At 35.8% G+C, this 24,096-nt stretch overlaps 1 protein-coding gene across 1 annotated transcript in view; it reads left to right on the forward strand.

The window, feature by feature from the left end:
• ASCC3 (activating signal cointegrator 1 complex subunit 3) overlaps positions 1-24,096 on the forward strand; it is a 451,184-nt gene that overhangs the window by 286,554 nt on the left and 140,534 nt on the right. Inside the window, exons 22-29 of the mRNA XM_006881191.1 lie at positions 494-592; positions 1,503-1,671; positions 7,830-8,050; positions 10,449-10,534; positions 12,328-12,494; positions 12,614-12,759; positions 13,092-13,212; positions 21,852-21,994. Coding sequence (XP_006881253.1) covers positions 494-592; positions 1,503-1,671; positions 7,830-8,050; positions 10,449-10,534; positions 12,328-12,494; positions 12,614-12,759; positions 13,092-13,212; positions 21,852-21,994 — 1,152 coding nt within the window. The remainder of the gene's footprint in view (positions 1-493; positions 593-1,502; positions 1,672-7,829; positions 8,051-10,448; positions 10,535-12,327; positions 12,495-12,613; positions 12,760-13,091; positions 13,213-21,851; positions 21,995-24,096) is intronic.

Consider the following 24,096-nt stretch of genomic DNA (forward strand, 5'->3'; position numbering starts at 1 on the left):
ACAAACAGATTTATCCTGGAGAGGGTTAAATCGGACGGCTCCTTGGAGGCAAGGATTCTGAGGCTCTGTGTAACATACTTTGGACATGTTGTAAGGAGGGACCAGTCCTTGGAGAGGGACATCATGCTTGGGAGGGTGGAGGGACAGCACAGGAGAGGAAGGCCCCCTGTGAGGTGGTTTGATTCAGTGACTGGGGTAATTGGGATGGGTGTGTCGGAGACAATGCGATTGGCACAGGATAGAGTTTAGGGCTGTTGTACATAGTGTCACTGTGAGTCGCAAGCAACTCGATGGCACATAACAACAACAACAAATGGTAATGGTCATACAACTCCATAAAAATTTGAAGAACCACTGAACTATATACTCTAAATGCATTAATTTTTGAAATTTAAATTATGTATATGAAGGAACATAACAGAGAGGAATGGGTGTTGGGAGTACAAACAATGGTGTCTGTCATTTGTGTGTTTAGATACTATTTTTCTTCTAGGTCCATGGAACAGTAGGAGAACCCTGGTGGATTTGGGTAGAAGATCCTACAAATGATCATATTTATCATTCAGAGTATTTTTTAATTTTAAAAAAGCAGGTAAGTAGCAGTAGACATATCTTTATTATCTTGCTTTCTTAAGAAAATATATACTAAATAATCATATTTGTTTTTTATCTCCCGTATAATTTCATATACAATTAAGTCTTTATTGTACATTTTCATGATTCTGTTTAGATTTAAAAGAAAACAGTAATTACCTATTGTTGATATATTCCATTTGACCTTAGTTTGGAAACTCGTTGTAATCTTTACCATGTTTAGGCAACGTCTTCTAGAAATGTATAATATGTAAAACAAGTGACATAAATAATAATTTTACTAGTGTGCTAAAGAGTATTAAACTGCATAGTTTAAAAAAATTCACTTTTTCATTCTCTATAAATCTCAATAGAAAGACTCCACTTAATGCAAGCATATCTTTAATGCTTTATTCATAGTTTTTATGTTAATAAAAAGCAGGCTTCACACTGACAGCTTTAGGTAAGCAGCAGACTTTCATGGCTGTGACTTGTTTTTTGTCTTCCTTATAGCCTTTTATTTACGCCCAATGATTCTTTTACTCCACTTTCTTCAAGTAGTTGTATACTTTAATGAAGATTATTAGATAAATATATAATAGTTGGATATGTTAAGAATTATTAAGTAATTAAATGAATGAAGCTTGGAAAAGTCAGAATAAGTGAGATTAATAGCAGGTTAAAAAACATATATTCATATGTAAACATTATAAGCTAAATATAAATTCTTTGTTCTGTTCTATTAGATATAATCAAAATATAACCACTCATAAGTTTCTGAAGTATCCTAATATTTAAGCTGTTGAGAAATTCAAGATAGGTTTTTGGGGTTTGTACCTTTTTATAGCTTGCAATTATATTAAGTAGATTAATGAAATCCTTATGTTATTAGATTATTTATATTCATTTCCATCTTTATTTTACTTTAGGTCATTAGTAAAGAAGCTCAATTACTAGTATTTACAATCCCTATTTTTGAGCCTTTACCTTCCCAGTACTACATCCGAGCAGTGTCTGATAGATGGTTAGGAGCTGAAGCTGTATGTATTATCAATTTTCAGCATCTGATTCTACCAGAGCGACACCCTCCTCATACAGGTAACCTAAAATAACTCTGTCAGTTTGAATTGTTATCTTAAATTAGTGATGAAAAATATCTGAGAGTCATTAAAGTATTTTAGTATGTATCAAAAGTCCAATTTGTCACTATATTTTGGAAATACTTTTTTGTATATTTTATATATTTTGTCAATCTTAATTATTGTTGTAGTTGTTGTTATTGACGTACCATCAAAGCAAGTAAAACCCATAGTGATGCTGTGAACAACAGATCTGAATGCTGTCCTATCCTGTGCCATCCTCAAAATCGCTGATGTATTTGAGCCCCTATCTGAACTCTGTCAATCTATCTGGTTGAGGATCTGTCTCTTTTGCCAGCCCACCATTTTTCATGATATCCTTCTCCAAATAACAGCCTCTCCTAACTGCATGCCCAGAGTGTGTGGGCTTTGTCATCTTTTCCTCCAAGGAGCATTCTGGCTGTACCTTCTCAAGGACATACCTGTTTGTTCTTTTGGTAGTCCAAGGGATATTCAGTACTCTTCTCCAACACTACAGCTCAAAGGCTTCAATTCTTCTACCATCCTTATTCCCTGTTCAACTCTCAGATGCATAGCGAGTGATTGAAAAGACCATGACCTGAATCGAGTGCACCTTAGTCTTAAAAATAACATCATTGTTCCTCAGTAATTTGGAGATTTCCTTGACTGCAGACTATCCCAATGCAGTGTATCTTTTGGTGGATCTAAGTAAGACGAAGTCGTTGACAATTTGATTATTTTCTCCATCTATTACGATGTTGTCCAGTGGTGAGAATTTTTTTTTTCTTGATGTTGAATGCAATCCAAATTGAAGGCTGTAGTCTTTGATATTCTTCAGCAAGTGCTTCAAGTCCTCTTTAAGCAAGCAAGGTTGTGTCATCTGCATAAGTAGATTACTAATTCTTCCTTCAATCTTGATTCCACATTCATCTTCGAAGAGTCCAGCTTCTCAGATGTGTACACATCTCTTAATTTTAAACCATGTGGTGTTCCCTAGTTCTGTTTTGCATAACAGCTTCTAAGTCTAAGGATAGGTTTTCCATGTGCGTAATAAGTGTTCTGGATGTTAACCATAATTTGTTATGATCCCCACAGTAAATTGCCTTTGCATAGTCAAAAAAGCATAAATTCAGCAAGGATCCATTTGACATCAGCAGTGATGTCTGTGGTGCCATGGCTTCTTCTAAATCCATCTTGAACATCAGCATTTCTGTGTTTATGTCCTGTTCTAGCTCTTTTTTAAACTATCTTAAGCAGTATTTTATTTGCATGTGATATTCATGATACTGTTTGATAATTTCTACATTCTGTTGATCACTTTTCTTGGGAATGGGAACAAATATAGATTTCTTTCAGTCAGTCAGCCAGGCAACTGTCCTACAAATTTCCTGGCATACACTGGTGAGCACATCCAGGGCTGCATCTGTTAGTTGAAACATATCAGTTGGTATAACATCAATTCCTGGAGCCTTAGTTTTTGCCAGTGCCTTCAGTGCAGCTTGAACTTCTTTCATAATTACCATTGGCTCTTGATCATAGGATACTTCCTGGAATATCGGAGTGTCAGCCAATTCTTTTTGGCACAATGACTATATATATTTCCTCCTCCTTCTTTTGATACATCCGGAACCATTCAAGATTCTGCCTATAGCCTCTCTCGGTAGTGCAGCTTAAGGCTTGAATTTATTTTTCAGTTCTTTCAACTTGAAAAATGCCGAACAAGTTCTTCACCTTTTACTCTCCAGCTCCAGTTCTTTGCATATTCTAGTATCTTCCTTTGTCTTCTAAAGCTGCCTTTTTCTCTTCCCATTTTTTGGCTTCTCAGTGCCCTAGTGTAATTTTCAGAGTATCTTCTAATGTCTATTTGGGGTTTTTTGTTTTTTTTGTCTGTCTTTGAAGTAACCTTTTGATCTTTTCTTTTTTTAGATTCATAATATGAACATAAATTTTTCTAGTTTGACTTGTAAAAGAAGCAGCATTTCACAAATAAATGTTTATAATGTTATGTTAATTGTGCCCCATGAAATAACCTTATTTCAGAAATTTCCCATCAGTCTATTAATTAATGTATTACATTTATTTGGCCTTCTGAAAATTCATAATTTTACTGATGTCAGCAAGCTCTTCTTAGTTATATAAAAATATATTTAATTCTTCTTCCATATAATTTTTCCTAAAACAAATACTAGAGAAAGATTTCCAGTCACCTCCAATGCAGTTTACAACCTCTAAAGCCCCCTACCGGGTTAGCTCTGAGCTTATTCTGACCCACGGAAATGTGTGGGTTTTTTTTTTGTTCTTTTCTTTTTTAGTTTACAACAAACTGTGGCTCTCAGATAAAAATATTACTCTTTACTATATTTGTATGAGAACATATGTTTATTAACTCTGTGTTGTAAATTGAATGATAGTTTACAGAGAAAATTGGTTTTCCATTCAATAATTGAACATTATGTTTTGTGGCATAGATTACAGCCTCCACATTGTAATACACTCATCCCACTTTTTATAAGCATTTCAAACATTATGTTTAATGACATTGATTGGAATTCCTACATTGTAATGGCGTTCTTCTCACTTCTTCCTTGTGTTTCCATTTGCCTTGCTTTTCTTACTTTTTCTGAGTTTTATCCCTGGGCGGATTTTGCCCTTTGGGTTTCTTGTGGTTGATTATTCTAAGGAGTGTACTTTCCCCTGGTATTAATTATTCCTTCTAGACCTGGCTGTTGTTTGACTGAAAATCACTGGTGGTGAATTTAAAGTTGACTAAAGAACGTACTCTCAGATGTCCTGCCAGTCTTAGACCAGCAAGCTGCTTTTTTTTTTTTAATAATTAGAGTTTAGTTCTACCTTTTTCTCTCACTCTAATACCTTTCATAGCAAGCAACCAGCATTGGTAACCCAACATCATCTAGTTCTGGTGTCAGGGTAAAGAATACTGAAGTTCATCTGTTCTATTAGCCCTTTAGACTAATATACTTCTTGCTCAGACTTGAAATGAGTAAAATCATCTCCAGTAAACTTGCAAGTAACATTTTCTTCTGGTTTTCTAGCTGGTATCTTTACAGGTATGAAATAAGAATAGTCAAGAATATAGGCTATTGCTCTTACTCACCTTTCTTGCCCACAGTATGCTATAAGGTTTGGGTCCACCCCTGTCTTTCCAGGAGTCCTTTAACTCCTTACCCCTCCTTTTTCTTTTTCATTAGCTATCCCTCTGTCTTGATACTTTAATAAAGGATCACTTCTACAGTCCTCTCAACTCATAAAAAACAAATAATAATAATATAGGACTATAGGTTGTTGTTAGTTCCTCTCAAACAGATTTTAAGCCATGATAAGCCATGTGTGCACAGTAGATCTGCTCCATAGGATTTTCAAGACTGTGGCCTTCGGAAGCAGACCACATGGCATGTTTTCCAAGGTGCCTCTTAGTAAGTCTGAACTTCATCTAGTTGAAGAATTAAACTTTAACTAGTTGAGAACTTTATCTTTGTGCCAAACAGGGACTCCTCAAGGATACTCAAGTATAACTTTACTAATCTGAATCATTTGCATTTTTAATTCCCCGAGGCCTTTGGTTTATATATTGTATGCTAAAAAAATTTAATATCTCTCAAAGTTTTCTCAGTGTAGTTACTTACTCAGTTTTAATGCGTTTGAACTGTGTAGAAGTTGGCCTGGTGGTAATAATTTGTGCTGCAATTCTTGAGGCACGCAATTCAGATCCGCCAGCTATTCCATGGGAGAAGATGGGCATTTCCCTCCAGTGCGTTTAACTCCAAAAACCCACTGGAGGGTCAGCTGTGAGTTGGTTCCAGCTCGACAGTGCGCAAGCACGTATGTGTATTCTTGGACTTGTTTCTAAATTATTAAAAATTTAAGTAGATAGTTGAGAGAAATAGGTCCCTTTGATTAAGTCTGCCAACACACAGATCTCTTACTCTCAGACAGCTACAGGGACATTACACTAGCCCTGGCTTATCTCATTGTACAATAACCTGTGTTAATTCTTAGACATACTCTAAGTTACGAAGAGTATAAGTAATTAGTTTCAAGAAATGGGTTCCTTTTACCTAATCTGCCGTGACCTGTGCAGATCTCTTACTCCCGGGGAGTTGTATGGATGTTACTGTAGCCCTGGCTTGCCTCGATGGCACTATGTAAATCTTGACAACTGTAGCCTTCTCTTCACTGAAGCCAGTTCTTCTAGGTTCCCAAGCCACTAGCTCCTTAGTCAAATTCACTTTGGAGTCTCTCAGAAGCTGAAGAGAATTTGAAGATTTTCCTTCTCATGTATGACTGTGCCATACACTAATGTTTGTGTCCTTCCCCTGCAGCATATCACAAAATTTGTCACTTTAAAAAGCTCCAGATGACAAATATTTAGTTTGCTCCTCCAACTTTCCAGGGTAAATATTGTAGATAGGATTGATTGGAGACACTACCACTAATCTCTTTCCTTTTTGAGAAAAAGACTTCATGTTTTTCTTAGAATTCAGTTCTTTCACTGATGTTCATATTCACTTACAAAGTAAAATTAGGCACCTTTGATTTAGGTTGGTATATTTCTACTAACTTCTGAAGTACATTTTCTGGGTAAATGGCGGTGAATGCAAAGAAAAACCACATTAACATGTAATTTCTCCAGTTATTCCAGAAAGATAGTGGATGAAAGAGAAACATTTTTTCTTTCTAAAGTTGTTAAGCCTCTTCTTTATATTAGATTTCCTAGACTGGGAAACATACTTCAGACTCACAGTCTAAACTTTTGTTTCAGTATCCCAAACACACTTTATCCTCTTTTCATATGAAAAGGATCAATCTGACAGTTTGGTAGTTGAAAAAAAAGTAAAGGCCACATGGGGTTGGCCATATCTGACCTTTACCAACTTCACAAAGGGGAACTCTCCCCATCAACAGCATCAACAACATAAAACCAATTCCCACGAGGTCAGACATGTCCCTCATGCTCTTTCTACTCATCTCAACACCAATTTTATGCTTTACTGGGTCCAGAGTCATGTGATAGCTCACAGACCGCACAGAACCATATTAGGGAAGTCAAAAGGCTACAATTCAGGTAAGTAACAGAATACAGTCCAGACAACTTCCAAAATGTGTTCATGGGCACATCAGCCTTGAGCCTCAGGGCTTTAGGCCCGTTTGCAAAGTTTTTAATCATGTCAATTATGTCCTTTCCTCCCCCCTCCTGCCAGTCCTCTAACAAACTTGGCAAAAGGTTCTTAGCTCTGGTCCAATGGCGTAGCGATCCTAAGGCCCACTCCATCTCATGTCAAGTCTCTGATCCTCCACTGTGCCTACTATGGCTATTGTTCCCTAGTCTGACTGGTGCAAGAGTCTGTGATCCTGAAGGATATATTACATTCTCTTCCTCCTTTGCTGGCCATGAGATTTTTTTTCCTCCTGTGCTACCGGATATGCCCTAATGACAAAACTAGCCACCGCCCTTGTGGATAGGCTAACATGCCATATTCACACATACGCACCCATTCACATAGCAAAGTCAAATTTACAGTGGCTGGGAAAAACATTTTGAGCCCTAAGCCCTTGCTATTATACTTTTATAGAAGGCTTTATTTTGATGAATGTGTATAAAGTTTTTGTTTGTTTTATATTAGTTTCTGTTTTATTGCACTTATTTTATGATTCTCTTATACTAGGATCTTTCTTCGAATTTAAGGTTAGAAATTGATTTTTCATTGTTGTTCTTAATACATTCGAACAGATTCTATTACATTCCACTAGGTTAAAGCAATACCTCACTCAACTATTCTGATTTTTGTCTGTCATTTGTTACTGGTTACAATTAGTAAACATGCCAGAAATGAGTTTTGCAAATGGTTTTCCTTTTATTCAAATTAGAGTAGATTTACTTCTGTTCTTCAGTGTGCTTATTTTTACACTCTTACATTCAAGTTGTTTTCCTAATTAGAAGCAAAAACTATAGCATTATAATGAGGAAATCCCCCAGAAAGTGATCCGATATGTTAATATTAGAAATATAATGTTGATGGGAGGAAAAGATATATAACAGATATACAGAATAAAGAATTGTCATTTTTATCCCTAACATGTAGGATTGTTGCCTTTTTTTCAGTTATTGTATAATAATACTTGTTGCATCTTTTTCAGAATTACTGGATCTTCAGCCTTTACCAGTTACTGCTTTGGGCTGTAGAGAATATGAAGCCCTCTATAACTTCACCCACTTTAACCCCGTGCAGACGCAAATATTTCATACACTCTATCACACAGACTGTAACGTCCTACTTGGAGCACCCACTGGCTCAGGGAAAACTGTTGCAGCTGAATTAGCCATCTTTAGAATCTTCAATAAATACCCTACTTCAAAGGTTTGTCTGAAAGAGTAATGTGCTTACGCTCAATTAGTAAAGGTAGTTCATAATTAAAAAGAAGCTCTGAACTAGCTAGTTCTAAATATACCAGCAGAACCAAGAAAGAAAGTTTGTCATTTAGCGAATTTTCCAGTAGAGGGAAGGTCACATCAGGAAAATGGATCAGAAGAGAATATAGATCAAACTTCATTATGCTCTAGGTGGCTTTCTAATGTGAACAGTGGTGCTGACATGTCCTTCATTGTTAACTGGCTATAGTTCATAGGCATTGTCATTGTAAAATACTTTACTCAGTAGTCTCATTCATAGCATACGCAGTAATCTATAATCAGAGTCTTTGGCTATAAAGGAAGTACTAATACTTAAGTAAAAATAGTATGATTATACAGGGGACTCTGGTGTCCTAGTGGTTAAGAAACTGCACTGGAATCCCAAGGGCGTGCAGTTAGAATCCTCCAGGAGATTGGATGGGCAGTCTCCTCCTGTGAGAAATAACTGCCTCTGCATACGCACTGGAGGGTCAGCTGTGGGTCAATTCTGACTCAGTGGCACACAACATAACAACATACATGAGTTGTTAAAGAAATGGCTTTGTTTCCATACTTCCCTAACTATCTGCAATGTTATTAATGAATATTTAACAGTATTATAAGTGAAATGAGTATTGCATTTAAGCTTCTTAAATAATAATATTTTTAAGTTGTGGAGTATGATAAGTAGTAAGCCCCAGCAGTTAAAATATTTGAGTTAAAATTTTTACTTGCCCTTTAATGTTAACATGAATTTGCCCTTAGTTTGAAACAATTGTACCATCTTCTGCTTGAAGCAAATTCATCATCATCACAGGCACCTAACTTGGTCCATGTGTGGCTTCTAAATCCATGAAAAGTCTTTAAGCTTTTTGTTGCATAAATTAAGACTAAATAGGAACTACATGCACCTGCTCTGACTTACCTACAAGTTCTTGCTTAAAGACACAAGAACATATTATTTGCTTTAGAACTCTGAGAATTACCTATACTCCATCTTTTACAAAGAGGTAGTTTAGAGAAGTTGTTATTGGAATATATGCTCTTTCCTCATCATTTGTGATTTCCGAAATGGGTTACCCTTATTTTCTGTAATTTCCAGTTAGTAGCTCTTCTCTGATTAATTTTTATTTTCTACCTCTCAGCTTCTCACTTGTATGATACTAACTCATAAGAAGATATTTTAATATAACAATAGAGCTCTTCACTATATCTGAAATTGTTGATATAGGGAAGATTTTTTTTCCCTTCGATGAAAGTTCACTGCTTTTTACCTGGTTCCAACTCATAGCCACTCTCCACTGGTTTCTGAGGCTGTAAATTGTAACAAGTGGAGACTTTCCCATCTGTCTCCCTCAGAGCTACCAGTAGATTTGAATCACTAGAGACAGGCAGCTTTTGAGCTGGTAGTAAGTATTACTTGCTACTGACTATGCCTCCAGAGCTCTCTTAATTTTTATAGAGGTTTGCATTGTTAGAGACCCATCTACTGCCTGTTCAGACTCATAGCCACCCTCCATCAGGTTACCAAGTATGTAAATCTTTATGATTGTAACTGGCCATCTTTCTCCTGTAGGGCAGTTGATGGATTTGAACCGTCAATGATTTTATTAGTCTGACATGATACCCACTATACCACTCGAGCTCCTTTTTAAAACACCAAGCTTTAAAAGAAAAAAACAGATTGAACATGTAAAATATCTGATTGGAATCTCATAAAATCTGCATTAAAATTTAAATAAATAGTTTAAATTTTAAGTGTACAGCCTCAAAACTAGTAACTTTGTTCATAAAAGAGTTGCATAGAATACAGATGAGTCACGGTCAGAATAGTAGAAAAAACATTTATTTACGTTGTGTTGTTGTTTTTGTTCTTGTGTACCTCTGAGTCAGACCAACCCATAGCTGTTTTCAGAGGCAGTTAATTGAAAGGGAGGAGCAGAGAGCCTGCCTTTAAGATTGCAGCACAGCTTCTTGCCTCTAGGCCACCAGAGCTCCCTATATTTATATTAGAACCCTAATTTTCTCTTTACAATATATTATCTTATGAACATTTTATTTGTTCACAATAGCAAATAATTTCATTATAAAATACTCTCAGAAAAATGCCTCTTGTACTTTCTATGAAATATTACTTGTCCATATCAGTGCTATGATAGGAATTATTATGATCTGTATTTCTGTATTAATTTGGATAAACAGTATGGGAAAGATAATGACTTTTCTCCATAAATCCTTCAGTATTAGAAGATACCTTTTAAATGACTGTTAGAGTTTGATACATTTTCTAGTGCTCACTTCCATTTTAAAATGCTCTTATTTTCTTCATGAACACTGTTTTGTCTCCCTCTATTCACCATTTACAGGCTGTATATATTGCACCCCTAAAAGCCCTTGTACGTGAACGAATGGATGATTGGAAAATTAGAATAGAAGAAAAGCTTGGTAAAAAGTAAGTTCTTAGATTATTCAGAAGATAAGTTTTGAATACTCTGAATAGAAGAGTTTAATACGTTTCCTTATAATGATTTTCATAAATTTTTTAAATTTTTCATTAATATTTCAATATCATACATGGTTATTCATTATAGTATTATTTTTAATAGCAAAAGATTACAGATAGCCTTAATGTTCATAAAGCACCCTCACTCATTGCTAGGGAGTTGTGGTTGACTCATAGCTGACTCTCCCTAGTGAGTTTTCAGAGGCTGTAAATGACACAGGCAGAGATTACCAATCCTTTCCTCTCAGAGCAGCCAGCAGATTGGAATCACCAGCCTTTGAGTTGGCAGCACAGCCCCCACTAAGTAGGACATCATTAAGTAAACGATGATACTTTCAGACAATGTAAAATATATCACTGTAGAAAATAAGGAACTAAAATGGTTTTCAGAGGTGTTTTAAGGAATAAGTAAAATAGCCAATATTTTTTTTTTTAAAAATGATGGGCCATGTGATTATTTTACCATATTAGAACTGGGTGCTTGAAAAATGAAGATGTTTGGAGATGACTTATTACATACTCTTAGAGTCATATGTTTGAATTACATAGTCAAATAATAAATAAGGTGCAAAAAATAAAATTGTATAAATAAAGTATGTGAAAGTTTTCAGAATTTCATTTGGAGGAACTAATCTTGCCCTTTTTTTCTTTTTCACAAATGTTAATATCAGATTTAGAAATTATTTGGTAATTATGAAAAATTTGGAGTGAACTTTCAGCTTTTAGTTTCTTTTTAACTCATAGACTTGCTAAGTTTTTTAATCTTTTTTTATTAGAGTTTTTTAATACTGAAGTCTGCTCAAAATGTGGTGGCACATACTTATGCCATTTTTTTTTTTTTACTAGTCTGTCTTTTATATTTTGGAATTAGCCTGTAACACTTAAAGAAAATTTTAGTCTAAAAATGAGTTTATACAAAAACCATATATTTTTAATAAAATTTTCATTTTATAGTGGTTTACTTAAAAAGTTCATATACATTGCTTTTCACTCCTGATCCTTGCCATTTCCTTAACCCACCTCTCCCTCCACCATCAAATTGTGCGACCCTATGATTACCAACCCCCAACCATCCTTACCCCTCTGCTCCCCCCTCCCCCCTTCGATCTTCTGCTCCCCTCTCCTCCCCCCTTAGATCCTCATACACTAGTTATTTATTTTTACAATAATGGTCTTCTACAGTATTTGTCCTTATGGGACTGAATGAGTTCACTGAGTATTATGCTTTCCAGTATATCTGAAGTTAGGTAGTGATTTTCAAAATCATTGCTCCTACATGCTGCATAGTATTCCATCCTGTGAATGTATTATAGTTTCTCAATCCATTCAATTGTCATAATTATATTTTTGATGAATATCTTCCTTTGTCTTAGTTAATGGTACCCTTAATTAGAAGGATATTCATTCTGCCATAGGGAGAAGGATATCTAATTACATAAACTTGTCGAGGTCAAAGATTCTGTAAACATAATGATTTCACAGTTTGACACCTTTCCAAACCCAAATTAAAGTTAGAAGTTGTCTGTGTCTACAATTTTAATTTAAACTTCCTTTAATTTATATGAATAAATATCTTCAGTTTCTTTAGAAATACAGATTTTTACTTCCAGATCTTAGGAAATTTCAAAGAGAAAAGGGAATAAGTTTTAAGGATTATAAAATTTTCAAAGTGATACACTTTTGTTTTTCCAAGGTTATGTATTACTTGAAAAGTTAAAGAAATCTATTTAATTCCTCTCCAGAGTTATTGAACTAACAGGGGATGTGACTCCTGATATGAAATCCATTGCTAAGGCTGACCTTATTGTCACCACTCCAGAGAAGTGGGATGGAATCAGCAGAAGCTGGCAAAATAGGAACTATGTTCAACAAGTCACTATTCTCATCATAGATGAGATCCATCTACTTGGTAGGTGCCACTATATCTAAAACCAGTTTACAAATTCTCTCTCTCTCTCTCTCTCTCTCCAGAAACAGCCAGTGTTGAAGTTTGTTAAATGATTAATGTACATTATTTCTGTTTCTTAGGGGAGGAAAGAGGTCCTGTTTTAGAGGTCATTGTATCTCGAACAAATTTCATCTCATCACACACAGAAAAGCCTGTTAGAATAGTTGGTCTGTCCACTGCTTTAGCTAATGCCCGAGACCTTGCTGACTGGCTCAATATTAAGCAGGTATGTAAAAGATTTCTAAGTCAAAAATGTGTCAGTCTTATTTGGCCACATTCTAAGATTGCTGTAGTCTGATAAGAAGTCCTGGTAGTAGTGGTGCATGGGTTAAACATTGGACTGGTATCTGAAAAGCTGGGTGTTTGAACTGAGCAGGTGCTTTGAGGGGGAGAAGTGAGGCAGTGTACTCCCATAGTGACCCATAGCCTTGGAAACCATATGTGTTCAGTTTTACTCTGTCATAAAGATTTGCTGCATGTAAGAGTCAACTTGATGACAGTTTATAATCTTTTAGCTTTAAATATAAAACTGAGAAGAATTTATCCCATTTTCTTTAGATGGGTTTATTCAATTTCCGACCATCTGTACGCCCAGTTCCACTGGAAGTTCACATTCAAGGCTTCCCAGGTCAGCATTACTGTCCTCGTATGGCTAGTATGAATAAACCTACATTTCAGGGTAAGTTGCTGTTTCTGGGAGCAAAATAGCACCCATTTTACACAATACCAATTAAGTGGTTTCTAAATGGTGACAGCGTCTTTGAAAGACTGTTATACGTCTACATATATATAAAGCTATTTACCTCTGTTGTTGAGGTTTACAAATATATGTGGAATTAACGTTAAAAGTTAAAAATTTTGTAATTGATAATATCTTTCTAATAGAAGTTGTTGTTGTTAAGTGCCATCGAGTCACAGGCGACTCATAGTGACCCTATGAAGGAGAGTCCTCAACGCTTGGGTGCCTTTCATCCTCTCTCCAGGTTCATAGGGTTTCCGGAGGCAAGCTATTATGGAAGTGGATGCCACTCCTCCTTCCAAGCTTGTTTTAATCGGGGAGCTCCACCCCACTCTCAGTCCGCACTGGGTAGCCAACCACCATTAATGCATTTGACACATCAGTGTCACAGTGTTCAGCCTCACAGCAACCACAAGTGACCACGGGACGGCAACTTGTACACCAGGGCTATACGACCTAGAGGAATGTCTGAACAAAAACAATGAAAGACTGGCCTGAGGGCCGTGGATTAAAAGTTACCCACCTTGGCCGTCTCCTCCCTCCTCTTCTCCTTTTGGGCTTGAAGCCGCTGCTGCCTTCAACCCAAGGCCAAGTGTGGCTTCCCTGGCTCCTGGAGGCAAGAGTCGCCTTTCTCCAGAGACCGCCACAACACAACACAACTCCCACGTACATAGCACCATGCTTTCCTAGTAGAAGTAAAAGTATAAAATCTTAAGTAATCAAAAATCACTTAATATTAATCTTTTAGGGTATTTTCTAATGGTAGTTGCTTTGAACAAATGATAAAGTGTAGTTGAAGTGAATCAAGTATCATAGTAAAAATAGCCTTTATTTTTACTAAAAACCACAACATAGAATTTTATATGCTTTTTTACAAGTATGCTGGTTTTTCTAAGAAATTAGACAAACAAATCTGTTAAGAATTAACACTCCTATTTTTTAACATGTTTTGTTTAGAGATTCTAACAAAAAATATTTATTATTTCAATTAAAAATAACTTCTAAAATAAATTACCCAATATTAACTGTGACAGTTGTTAGGTGACTTTTTAGCTGCTGTAATTAGCCTTATGACAAAAGCGAAGTATTGATTGTAAACTAGAGACCATTCTTGACAGTTCAGATTATTTATACCTCAACAGAAGCATTGCACAAAAGCACCAATGTACAATAAATCTACTTTAAGATGTTCAGCCACACCTGTTCTTAGAGCCATAAAAATCCATTAAATGTTTCGGTTTAAAAAAATGAGATAGACATCCATTCATATGTATACAAATGACACCAATATTATACTAATATATGTATTTTTATATATCTCTAATAAATTTTATCTTAAGTATTACTATTTTTATTCTGTAATACTCTAATAAAAATACAATAAAACAGTGAAAAATGAAAAGGATAAATAGAATATTTTAAAATATACTATACTATTTAGAATACTTATCTCTACATGTATTTTAGTAGAACTGATTGATTATTATACCAGTGATTGAAGAGAGTGAAAAATTTTATGTTCTGTAAATCGTAATTACCAGTTTATTAGTTTGTCAGACTGGTGGCATTGTTTGTTGCTCTCGAACCTGTGCAACCAGTATTTCAAATGCCAGCACTCTTCACCCCTGTGGAAGGGGGAAAATCTTATGAGTAGCACTGGTGTCAGAAGATGAACCTCTCAGGTTGGAATGCACACAAAATGTAACTGGGCAAGAGTACCCTCCTCAAAGTGGAGTCAACCTTAATATTTGGTGGAGTAAAGCTTTCAGGACCTATAGGTGCTGTTGTGACAACTTGAAAAGAAACCACTACACACATCCATTAATAATTAGAATGCAAAATGTAGCTAAATTTGAATGAAGGAAAACTAGAATTTAGCAAGTGAAATGGGATGTTGGAACTCCATATCCTGTGCATTAGTAAGGTGAAGCAGACTGGTACTAGCCTTTTTTTTTTAAATTTCAATGAACATTTACAGAGATTTTGGCTTTCCATTCATTCATTGTTGTACTTTTCTCCCCACCCCCCCACCCACCACCCCCAGTTCACTCTTCTCTTTGAAATGTAAAAGAAAAATTCCTTCATTGGTATACAATCCCTCTGCCCCCACACCACCCCCATCCGGAGTATACTCCACTCTGCATCCTTCATTCCGAACTCTTATGATAAACATAATGCCCTAAAATATATTACTTTTAAACTGTTCTCTCCCTCAGTGGCTTCAATGCAGTACACAGAATTTATCCAGTTTTTCTCAGTCTTATCCCCACCTTGATGTTAGCCTCATTCTACAACAGTGGCACCATACAGTATTTGTCCTTTTGTGACTGAGATATTTCACTCAGCATAATGTCTTCCAGGGTCACCCATTTCGAATAATATTGCATGAGTTCCTTGTTTTTCAATGCAGCGTAGTATTTCATTGTGTGAATATACCAGAGCTACCCTATCCATTCATTTGTTGATGGGCACTTAGGTTGTTTCCAACTCCTTGCTATTGTGAACAAAGCTACAATAAACATGGGTGTGTATATATCTGCTTGGATGTCGGTTATGGTCTCTTTGGGGTATGTTCCCAGTAGTGCAATTTCTGGGTCAAATGGTATCTCTATTTGCAACTTTTTAAGAAAATGCCACACCACTTTCCACAGTAGCTGGGTATTAGCCATTTTTAATGAAGTAATCTCATAATTTATTTATTATGCCTACACTGAGAAATGAAGAGAAATTATATTACATGCATCATCATAGAGAACATTTTAAAATCTACCCAGAAGTTAAACATTGTCAGTGATAGCATAATTCCCAGATGCCTGTGAAGAACAATTAATACTATCTTTTCAGAATTACACATCAACCACCAGTGCCACAAATGAAGAAATTAAAGATTTTTAACTAATTTCTGCTCTCTGAAAATAATAACGTATATACAGTCAAGATGAAATTTGAAATGTGAAATTTAGAAATAAAGACAGCAACAGTAAAGGGCAGTTGTATACATGGACCTCATCAGATAAATTAAAATCAACTTAGATCTGTAGGAAAAGATAATAGAAACACTCAAGATCATCATTCAGAATAAGACCGGATGCCAGTTGCAAAGCAGACCATCAATTTCTCATTTACAAGTTCAACTTCAAGCTGAAGCAGATTAAAACACATGCATGAGAGCCACAATACGACCTTGACTGTATCCCATCTGAAGAATAGCTTTGATTGAACACTGATAACCAAAGATCAGATAAGTTGTGGTGTGACATAAAGGACATACATGAAGAAAACAAAAGATCGTTAAAAAGACAGCAAAGACTAAAATTGCAAAGTCAGAAAAGACGCTGAAACTTGTTCTTGAAACTAATTATAGTAACTGGAAGAAACAATTAAGTAAAACACCTGAACAAAAAACTTGACAAAATAACTGAAGAAGATAAGTGAGTACAAAGAAATCCACAAATACCTAGAATTAGAAAACCAAAAATTAAGAGGACATTCAACATTTTTCAAGCTGAAAAATCTGAAGGAAAATTTCAAGCCTTAAGTTGCAATATTGAATGATACTGTGGGTAAAAATTGAACATTGCTTCAGAAGCATCAAAAGACAGAAGGAGAATTCAGAGGCACCGTACCAAAATGAATAATCAACAGTAAACCATTTCATGATAGAGCTATCAAGGACTGACGGTATTGAAGGCAGAAGTCCAAGCTTCACTGAAGCACTGATGAAAAACAAGGCTTCAAGAACTGGTAGAGAACAGTTGAGATGCTGTAGCAAATGGATGCAAATCTATAAAAATGCACTCATCTACACCAAGAAATTTGTAAATCTTGACCACAACTACCGGGAAGACGTTCATATTCATGTTCATTTTTTTTAAAAAGTGATAGTCCAGAATATAGACATTATCAAACAATATCATTAATGCCACATGGATGTGATTTGAAAATAAAATTTTGATGAAGATATTTGAAAATCAATTCATCAGTAGGAAACTTCCAGAAATTCGCTTGATTCAGAAGGGAATATAGAATATAGAATGAGGCATATCATGGCTAATAAAAGAGGGATATAAGCTGAAACCAGAGAATACCAGAAAGATTGACACTTGAGTTTTATTAATTATGAAGAAGTGTTCAACTGTGTGGATCATACAAAGTATCAGTGACAGTGAATTTGAGAACATGTAATACTGCTCACTTAAAACCTGAGGAAGATTCATTCACTGTAACAGAAGACAGGATTATATAGTGTGGCTTTAAATCAGGAAAGGTGTGCACAGGGTTATGACCTTTGACTATACTTAGTCAATTTGTATGCTGTGCTGATAATCCAAGAAGCCAGACTATATGAAGAAGAGCATGGTATCAAGACTGCAAGAAAATTCAGTAACAACCTGTTACGCAAATAAAATAATTTTATGTGCAGAGTCAAGAGAATTTAAAGGACTTGCTGATGAAGGTCAAAGACTACATTTTATAGGCTCCAGTATGGATTATACCTCAACATAAAGAAAATAAGCATCCCCACAACTGGACCATAAGTAACATCACAGAGAAAATATTATAACTGTCAAAGATTTCATTTTACTTGATCTACAATTAACACCAATAGAAGTACTACTCAGGAAATCAAACCATGTATTTGCATGTGCAAGTCTACTGAAAAAATACTTTTTTTAAATGTCAAAAATACCAGTTTGAGGACTCATGTGCACTTTACTATAACGTGCAATTACATTTTAATCACCTCATATGCATGCAAAACCTGGGCAGTGAATAAGGAAGAAATAGGAAGAATTGATGTATCTTTATTATGGTGTCAACAAAGAATATTGAATATATAATGAACAGAAAAAGAACAAATTTCTCTTTGAAAAATTATAGGCTGAATGTTCCTTAGGAGCAAGGATGGTGAGATTTTGTCTCATATTAGACATGCTCTATGGAGTGATAACAGCATTATTCTTGGTCAAGTTGTTGTCATTGCAAGGTGCCATCGAGTCTAGTATGACTCATGACAACCCTATGAATAGCTGACCTGAACCTTGCCCTGGCCTCATCTCTGAAACACTCAAGCCCATTGCTGAATTGATCTTATCAACTCATCTCATTAAGGATCTTCTCCTTCGCTGACTCTCTTGATGTCCTTTTCCAAAGAATAGCCTCACCTAGTTCCATGTCCAAAGTATGAAAAACAAAGCTTCCCCATGCTTTCCTGCAGGGAACACTCTGGCTGCACTTTTCCCAAGACATAACTGTTTGTTGTTTTGGAAGTCCATACTCTTCTTCAGCACCATAATTCAAAGGCATCCATTTTTCTTCTGTCATTCTTATTCATTGTTCATCTCTCTGATGCATAGCAGGTGATTGGGAAGACCCTGGCCTGAATCAAGCCCACCTTAGTCTTCAGACTGGCTTCACTGCTCTTCATCACAAGAGGTTTCTGACAGCAAACTTTCCCAAAGCAGTACATCTCCTGATTTCCAAATTGCTGGTACCAAGCGTGCTGATTATGGATCCAAGCAAGATGAAATAATTGACAATTTCAATCCTATTTCCATCTATCATAATGTTGACTTGTTGGTCCAGTGGTGAGGATCTTTATTTTCTTGATATTGAGCTATAATCCAAGCCGAAGGCTGTAGTCTTATCTGCAGCAAGTATTCTATATCCTTTTCACTTTCAGAAAGCACAGTCGTGTCATTTGAATAATGCAGGTTGTTTACGAGTATTCCTTAGATCTTGATAAACATATTTATTTTTCACAAAGTCTGGCTTCTCAGATAATTTGCTCCGCATACAGATTGGATAGGCATGGAGAAAGGATACAACTCTGACAGAGACCCTTCCTGATTTTAAACCATGCAGTAGTCCCTTGTTCCATGCAGACAACAGCTTCTTGCTCTAGGTATAGATTCCATATGAACAGAATTAATTGTTCTAGGATTCCCATTCTTAGCTATAATTTCTTATGACCACACAGTCAGATACCTTTGCATAGTCAATAAGACTCAAATAGACATTCTTTTGGTATTTTCTCTGCTTTTACTAGTATCCATCTGTCATCAGCAATGATACCTTTGGTGCCATGGCCTCCTCTAAAACCAGCTTTAACTTCTAGTAGTTAGCCATTTTAAGTGATCTTAATATTTTGCTTGCATGAGATAGTAATTATATTATTTGAAAATTCCCACATTCCAGTGGAATTTAAGAGTCATCTCAAGAAACGGATTTGAAGACCAGTGGAACTGTGGAGTGACATCAAAGATATGATCCATGAAGAGAACAGAAGGCCATTACAAAGAGAAGAGAAAGAAAAATCCAAAGTGGATGTCAGAATAGACTATGAAAATTGCATTATAGTGTCAAGAAGTGGAAACAAAAGGAAGAGATGCCAAGTGAAATAACTGAACAGACTATTTCAAAGGTCGGCTCGAGAAAACAAAGTATTTTAAGAAATGAGCAAAGAGCTGAAGTCCAAAAATAGAAAGGAAGACTTCACTTGCTATCTCTCAAGAACTGAAAAATAAATTAAAACCTTTAGTTACAGTACTGAGAGAGGCCATGAACAAAATCTTTAGTAATCCAGGAAACATCAAAAGAATGGGAAGATCACTATACTAGAAAGAACTGGCTGATACTAAAAATTTCAAGAAGTCCCATATGGGAAGAGCCAATGGTAACAAAGGAAGGCTATGATAAACAAAGCTGCTATGAAAACACAGGCAAAAATTATGACCCAGAATTAGATTGTGTATCAATTGACCTATTACTATTAACAAATGTAACTATGGACACGCTCACCAGTCTATGCTGGGAAAATTGGAGGACAACTTCCTGGCCTAGAAGAGATCCATATTTGTCCATGTTGTTGTTAGGTGTCATTGAGTCAAGTACAACTCATAGCAATCCTATAAACAACAGATCTGAATCCTGTCCTATCCTATGCATTCTTCACCATTTCTGACACACACTAGCTTATTACTGTAGTCACTGTGTCAGTCCACCTGCTTGAGGGCCTTTCGTCTTTTACTGTCCTTCCTCATTTCCAAGCCTAATGTCTCTCTCCAAGGAAAAGCCTTTCCTAGCAACATGCACAAAATATATGAGATGAAGCTTCATTATCTTTGCTTCCAAGGAGCACTGTAGCTGCACCTTCTCTAAAACTTAATTGCATGATATTTTGGCAGCCCACTGGTTATTCAGTACTTTTCTCCCAACACCACAGCTCAAAGAAATCAATTCTTCTTCTGTCATTCTTATTCATTATCGAGTTCTCAGGTGCATAGCAAGTGACTGAAAAGACTGTGCCCTGAATCAGGAGCATCTTAGTGTTCAAACTGACATCATTGCTACTAAATAATTTGAAGAGGTTCCTGACTTCAAGAAAACAAAGGTTCTCACCACTGGACCAATTGGCAGCATCAGGATGGATGGTGAAGAGATTGAGATTTTTAACAGCTTGAGTTTGTTTGGCTCCACAGTCAACACTCTTGGCACCAGCAGCCAGGAAATTAAAAGGCATATTGCGATGGGAAAGTCTGCTATTAGAGACCTCTCCAGAGTACTGAAGAGCAATGGTGTCACTCTGGAGACCATGGTATGCCTGATACAGGCCATGGTCTTTGCAATCACTTGTTATACATCAGAGAGTTGGACAATGACTAGGGAGGATAGAAGGAGAATTGATGCCTTTGAGCTGTGATGTTGGAGAACAGTATTGAATATACCATGGACTGCTAAGAAGACAAACAGGTTCATCCTAGAGAGAGTTCAACCAGGCTGCTCCTTGGAGGCAAGGATTCTGAAGCTTTGTCTGACATACTTTGGACATGTTGCAAGGAGGGACCACTCCTTAGAGAAGGATGTCATGCTTAGGAGGGTAGAGGGACAGCACAGAAAAGGAAGGCCCTCTATGAGGTGGATTGATTCAGTGACTGGGATAATGGGGTAGGTGTGATGAAAACAGTGAGATTGGCACAAGATAGAGCAGAGTTTAGGGCTGTTGTACATGGGATTGCTATGAGTTGCAGGCGACATGACAGTACATAACAATAACAACAAACTCTGACTTCCCCATTGTAATGTCTCCTGATCTCCTGACTGCTAGTACCAAATGTATTTATTTTGGATCCAAGGAAGATGAAGTCATTCACAGTCTTTTCTCCATCTATCATGATGTTGTCTATCAGTCCAATAGCAAGGATTTTTGGGTTTTTGATGTTCATATGCAATTCATAATGAAGGTTAGTTCTTGAGTTTAACTCTCAGCAGCTAGCTCTACAGAATATGTGTTTGTCCATAGATAGCTCTTGCTGTAGAATCTTAGTCTTTTAAATATCTGTATTTTCTGTATCTCAAACAGTACTTGGATCAAGCATAGTTATACCTTACTTGGCCTTTTCACTATGCTTTCTAAGTGAATATTATTTGCTCCTTTTTTCTTATTTGTCCAACATACTGTGAGATCAGTGGAGCACATAGAATAATATGATCAAATTAAGAATTGCCTTTATCATTTACAATGTTTGGTTTTTTACATATGTTCATCTTAATTTTTCTTTTCCTCACCTACTAAATAGCAATTAGAAGCCATTCTCCAGCCAAACCTGTCTTGATATTCGTCTCATCAAGACGTCAGACCCGTCTCACAGCATTAGAATTGATAGCCTTTCTGGCCACTGAAGAAGATCCAAAGCAGTGGCTGAATATGGATGAAAGAGAAGTAAGCAATATGTTTCATTTTCTACTTTTTATGCATGTCAGTATTGTAATGTAACAGAAATAACCTATTTCAGCAAAGTCAGTTCTTTTTGTTACTAAAATAAAAATAACATTATAGACATTTGACAAAATAAAAAGGAAATGCATGATGTTGCCATCTTACCATAACACACAGAACACTAGCATTTTTGTATACTTCTTTGCAGTAGTTGATTCTTAAACATCTATTTTATGTATTTGTCTTTATCATATTTCTCTTTTAACATTATCGCATATGTAGTACTTTAGTTTTCAACTAAATTTTCATCTGTATGTATGCTCTAACCTCCTTGAACTTCATCATTTTGCAAAGTTTACTTTTGAAAACATATTTAGCATACATTCTTTCTTTTAATAATTTAGAAAACACTACAGTTTAGTGTTTGGCACAGTGACTTCAACAGTAGGCTCAAGGGTGTCATAGTTTATGAGAGTGGCAGAGGATAGGACAAAGTTCATGTCTGTTGTTCCTAGAGTTGCCATGAGTCAACTCGACTCAAGAGCACCTAACAACAATAACATTTTAATAATTTAATTTTTTGTTCACATAATTGTATTCTATTTTGTAACTATTTATGGGAACACTGGTGGCACAGTAGTTAAGATAATTGTATACTAACCAGAAGATTGGAAGTTTGAGCCCACCAACTCTTCTGTGGTGACATGTGGCCGTCTGTTTCTGTCACAGTGTGCAGTGCAGCCTCTTGAATCCTATGGAGCAGTTTTACTCAGTCCTGTTATTTCAGTATGTGCTTTGATTTTTGTGCAGCTGAATATTTTCTTCTATTTGTTTCCTAATTTTCTTTTCTTTTTTAAATATTGGGCTTTCGTCTTATTAAGTACACCATTTCTAGATTCATGTGAAGGCCTTGCCCCTTTAAAAAGAAAAATATACACATATAGAAAACACTAGCATTTTTTTCTTAATATATATCTATTTATATATACATGCATACATTTGTAATCCTTCATCTGCTTGACTACATTTTCTAGTTCATTACGTATTTTTTACATTTATATTCTTACCCTAATACAAGATTTTGTATTTTATATGATCTAATCATCAGTATTTTTTAATTCATTTTTTCTTAAATAAAATTTTTATTTTGTACGTTTACTTACAAAGTTCATGTACATTATTTTTCATACTGTATCTTTCCTATTTGCTTTACCCACTCCACCCTCCACACGTCAAATTGTGTGATCATATGATTGACCTACGTTCCTGCTGCCCATCTTCACCCCTTGGCTCCCTCCTCCCCCGTTGGGATTCTCATACATGTTCTGTAGTCATGGTCTTATACAGTATTTGTCCTTATGGGCCTGAGTTGGTTCCCTTAGTATTATACTCTACAACTTTTCCCAAGTTAGGTAGTAATTTACAAAATCATTGCTTCTGTTTATTGCATAGTATTCCATCATGTGAATGTACCATAATTTCTTAGTTGATTCGATTTTGGTTGGAAATATGAGCTGTTACCATGTTCTTGTGATGGTGAATAATGCTGCTGTGAACATTGGTGCATTGGTGTACAAATCTCTGTGCCTCATTTCTCATATTCTCAGGGTATATTCCACACAGTGGAATAGCTCGTTCATATGAAATTTCTGTGTTCAGCTTTCTGAGAAAACACCAAACTGCCATCCAGAGTCCACCAGTAATGTATAAGAATTCCTTTCTCTCCAAATCCTCTCCAGCATTCATTACTTGCTGTTCTATTTCAATATAATTTTTTTTAGTTGATTCTTCTACTTCCAAGTGTAGATATTTCTTTACTCTGGTATGTATTTAATATGTAATGATATTCTTTTCTTATCTCTCTCGTGTTTTTTTTAAAATAGATATTTATCCATGGAGTCAAGATGTAAAAAAATTTAAATCAGTAACAGAATTATTATATTGTCATCTCTGTATGCCTGAACCTTCTAATACTACATTCTGCCTTTAAAGCTACCTCATCCTTAATTGATATTTTTATTTAAATAACATGTAAAATATCAACAATATGCAAGAGCTGATATACCAAAATGGTGTAATTTTATTCCATAAAAGATCTAATAAGT

Source organism: Elephantulus edwardii, unplaced genomic scaffold (assembly GCF_000299155.1).
Source record: "Elephantulus edwardii isolate Elephantulus edwardi_28Jun2011 unplaced genomic scaffold, EleEdw1.0 scaffold00013, whole genome shotgun sequence".
NCBI lineage: Eukaryota > Metazoa > Chordata > Mammalia > Macroscelidea > Macroscelididae > Elephantulus > Elephantulus edwardii.